Source organism: Drosophila bipectinata, chromosome 4 (genome assembly GCF_030179905.1).
Source record: "Drosophila bipectinata strain 14024-0381.07 chromosome 4, DbipHiC1v2, whole genome shotgun sequence".
NCBI lineage: Eukaryota > Metazoa > Arthropoda > Insecta > Diptera > Drosophilidae > Drosophila > Drosophila bipectinata.
Window position 1 is genome coordinate 7,594,407 of NC_091740.1, and position 3,604 is coordinate 7,598,010.

The 3,604-nt window shown below is 45.3% G+C and overlaps 1 protein-coding gene across 1 annotated transcript; it reads right to left on the minus strand.

The window, feature by feature from the left end:
• Nucleotides 1-304: 304 nt before the first annotated feature.
• On the minus strand, nt 305-3,604 carry LOC122322132 (uncharacterized). Its single transcript, XM_043213573.1, has 2 exons — nt 763-3,604; nt 305-657 (listed from the first exon to the last, which is right to left on the minus strand). Exons 1-2 carry the CDS (start codon nt 3,602-3,604, stop codon nt 305-307), a joined length of 3,195 nt encoding a protein of 1,064 aa, XP_043069508.1.

Consider the following 3,604-nt stretch of genomic DNA (forward strand, 5'->3'; position numbering starts at 1 on the left):
GCGGTTGCGGTTAATATCAACAAGCGAATGCGGCCGGCTTGCAAAACGTGCAGAAAAAGAACAGAAAAACGATCGCGTGATGTTCTAATACTAACGCATTGCACTGCAATTTCGGCTATGCGTGCGAGCTTAAAGCTCCCAAATGGTTACAATACAATGATGTGCGCAAAAATAGGTACTATAGGTAATAGGTAAAAATAGGTAATAGGTAAATAGGCAAAAGTAAAGAAGCAAATGTAATACTATTTAAATTCAACATAAAGACGAACTATTTCCCAACATACCGGGCCCCCTGAACGACGGTTCAGTTCAAAGGAAGCACAGCAATTTTCGTAATAGGGCGCTTGTAGATTCCCTTGGCGGTTTTAACGGTGACCACCCGAACCCTCTGATCCTGGCCAGGATGAACTTCGGTGACTCGTCCTAGCATCCACTTGCTTGGCGGTTGATTGGGCTCCTTCAGCACAACCAGTGTGTCCACGGCAACATTTGGAGCATCTTGATGCCATTTCGTGCGAGGTTGAAGCGTGCTGAGATACTCGAGATTCCAACGTTTCCAGAAACCTTGAACCTTGGCCTGTAGTTGTCTCCAGCGCTGCAGTCTGTTGATATTTACATCCAGGAAAGATGGTTCTGGTACCGAAGTGAGAGGCTGACCTGTTAGAAAATGAGAAGGAGTTAGCGGGTTAAGACTGTGATCGCTAGGTGCGCATAAAGGGCGAGAGTTCAGAAGCCCTTCAATCTGAATTAACAGGGTCGAACACTCCTCGAATGTCAAGGCACTGCTGCCAATGACTCGTTTTAAGTGCAGCTTTATGGATCTCAAACCAGTCTCCCAAATGCCTCCGAAATGGGGAGCAGATGGCGGAATGAAATGCCAATTAATCTCGTGGCTGGCCATGAAGCTTGAAATTTCTTCATCTTGACTTTGAGCTATTGCCATTCGTTGCATTTCAGCTAAATCTCTTTTGGCTCCATGGAAAGTCGTTCCATTGTCCGAGTATAAATCCGATATAGGTCCACGTCGAGACCAAAAGCGTTTGAAAGCGGCTAAAAAGGCGGATGTCGTCAAATCGCTGACCAATTCTATGTGAATCGATTTTGTAGATAGGCAGACAAAGATCGCAAACCAAGCTTTGCCAAATCTTGGTGTCCGGCCTTTCGATGTTTTGATTGACACAGGTCCAGCATAATCCAATCCAGTGTGCAGGAAACAACGGGCGGGTTGAACTCGAAACTCCGGTAAATCAGCCATAAGTTGAGAACTCGTGTGTCTTCGCTGCAGAAAGCAAGTTCTGCAATTGAATACAGTTTTGCGGACGAGGTTCCGAGCTCCTAGAATCCAATACCTTTGGCGTAGACTATGAAACGTGTATTCGACTCCAGCGTGTAACAATGCAGCATGTTGATAGCGAACTAGCAGACCAGCTATTGGAGATTCCTTAGGAAGGAGAATGGGATGCTTTGCGTCATAAGTAGCTATAGAATTATCGATGCGACCACCAACACGCATTACTCTCTGCTCGTCTAAAAAGGGTGTGTAGCGGATCAACTTCGATTTCTTCGACAATGGCTGTCCGGTAGTTAACTGCTTGTACTCCACGTTGAAGAACTCCTCTTGAGCGTGCGTAAAAATCTTAGCTCGTGCATATTGTAGCTCCCACGCCGATAGGAATGGTGAAAGTCGATTCCTCTCACGAAGACGATGAACGAAGCGAAGGCAGTAGCTGACTATCCTTAATAAACGGGACCATGAGGAGGATTTGTTGATCATACAAGATAGCGAATTTCCGTCGTCGGAAATGTGTAGATTAACTTTCGTTTCAGCCTTCATCTCTAGGCAGGCCTCTTCTTCTGTCGACAGTACAAACTTAGCTTTAACAGGTGGCCAAGCTGAACGTGACTGAGATAGCCAAGGTGGTCCATTCCACCATATTTGATGATCCACGAGGTCCTTTGGCAGTACTCCTCGCGATGCGCAGTCTGCGGGATTATCACCACTTCGAATATGTTGCCAGCAGCTGCGTGGGCAAACCTCTAGAATTTCAGCAGTGCGGTTGCAAACATAGGTGTTCCAAGTCCTAGGCGGAGAAGATAGCCAATGCAGGACTATTTCAGAGTCTGACCAACAATTAATTCTGGAAATAGGAACAGTTAATGATTGCTTGACCAGATAAATCAGTTTAGAGAGTAAATGAGCTGCGTTTAACTCTAGTCGCGGAATGGAGATAGGCTTAATAGGGGCTACGCGAGTTTTAGCCATAATCAGTTTGACAGCATATCCATTGTTGACTTCGACGCGGCTATAGATGACGGCAGCATACGCTTGAGATGATGCATCAGCAAATCCGTGCAGTTCCATTTCTTGATGTGGTGCAGATATGTAGCGAGGAACTCGACAAGTTTCCAATAAATGCATTTCCGATGCAAACTGTTGCCATCGTGTACATATTTGATGCGGTAGTACTTCATTCCAATCGACAGAACTTAGCCAACTATCTTGAAATAGGATCTTCAGAAAAACAACAGTTGGCGAAAGCAAACCCAGCGGGTCGTAGATCTTGGCTAGTTCTGAAAGCAATATGCGTTTAGTAAGAGCAGTCGTAAATGCGGGGGTTTCTAATTTGAAGAAAATATAGTCCGGTTTTGGTCCCCAACACAATCCCAGGACTTTAACAAATCGAATTGAGCGGTCTTCCTCTAAATCCTCTGGTGGATACTCACAAATCTCCTTTGGCAACGACTTTAAAAGGGCGTAACAGTTTGAGCTCCACTTTCGCAATTTGAATTGAGCTTCGCTAAGAAGCAGAATCAATTCATCTTTGAGTGCAATGAGATCCTTGATGTTGTCGCACCCAGTAGGAATATCATCAACGTACGCGTCTCTGTTGAGCACGACAGCAGCGGTGGGATACAATTCGGCATAGTCATTTGAGAGCTGTTTAAGAACTCGAACTGCAATAAACGGCGATGAAGCTAATCCATATGTTACTGTCAACAGTCGATAATGATCCAGCGTAGCGTTTTCATCCTTCCTCCAAACTATGCGTTGGTACTGTGTATGTTCGTCCGACACCAAAATGCCTCTAAACATCTTCTCGATGTCTGCACAAAATACATAACGATGCTGACGAAATCGAAGGCATACTCCAATTAAGTCCCGTTGAATAGGTGGTCCTATATGCAGTCGCGAATTAAGAGAATGACCCGTGGAATCCTTTCCAGAGCCGTCAAATACCACTCGGCAACGTGTGGTAGTACTATCTGGCTTAAAAACTGCATGGTGTGCCAAATAGTTGTAGCGTGCGGGATCCTCACCGCCTGCAGCAGCCGGAATCAATTCCATATGTCCTCGATTTAAATAATCATCCATGAAATCCACATATTGTTGTTTGAGTGCGGGGAATCTTCTAAATTTCCTTTCCAAAGCGGCGAAGCGGTTTAAAGCCTGTGGCAAAGTGGAGCCAATTGGCGTGCGGGGCTCCTTGAATGGGTATTGAACAATATAAACACCATCTTCTCTACGAGCATGTGTTTTCAGAAAATGTTGTTCGGCGGGATCACTGGCGTCTATCGTTGTTTTACTCGGATGCACTTGTTCCAT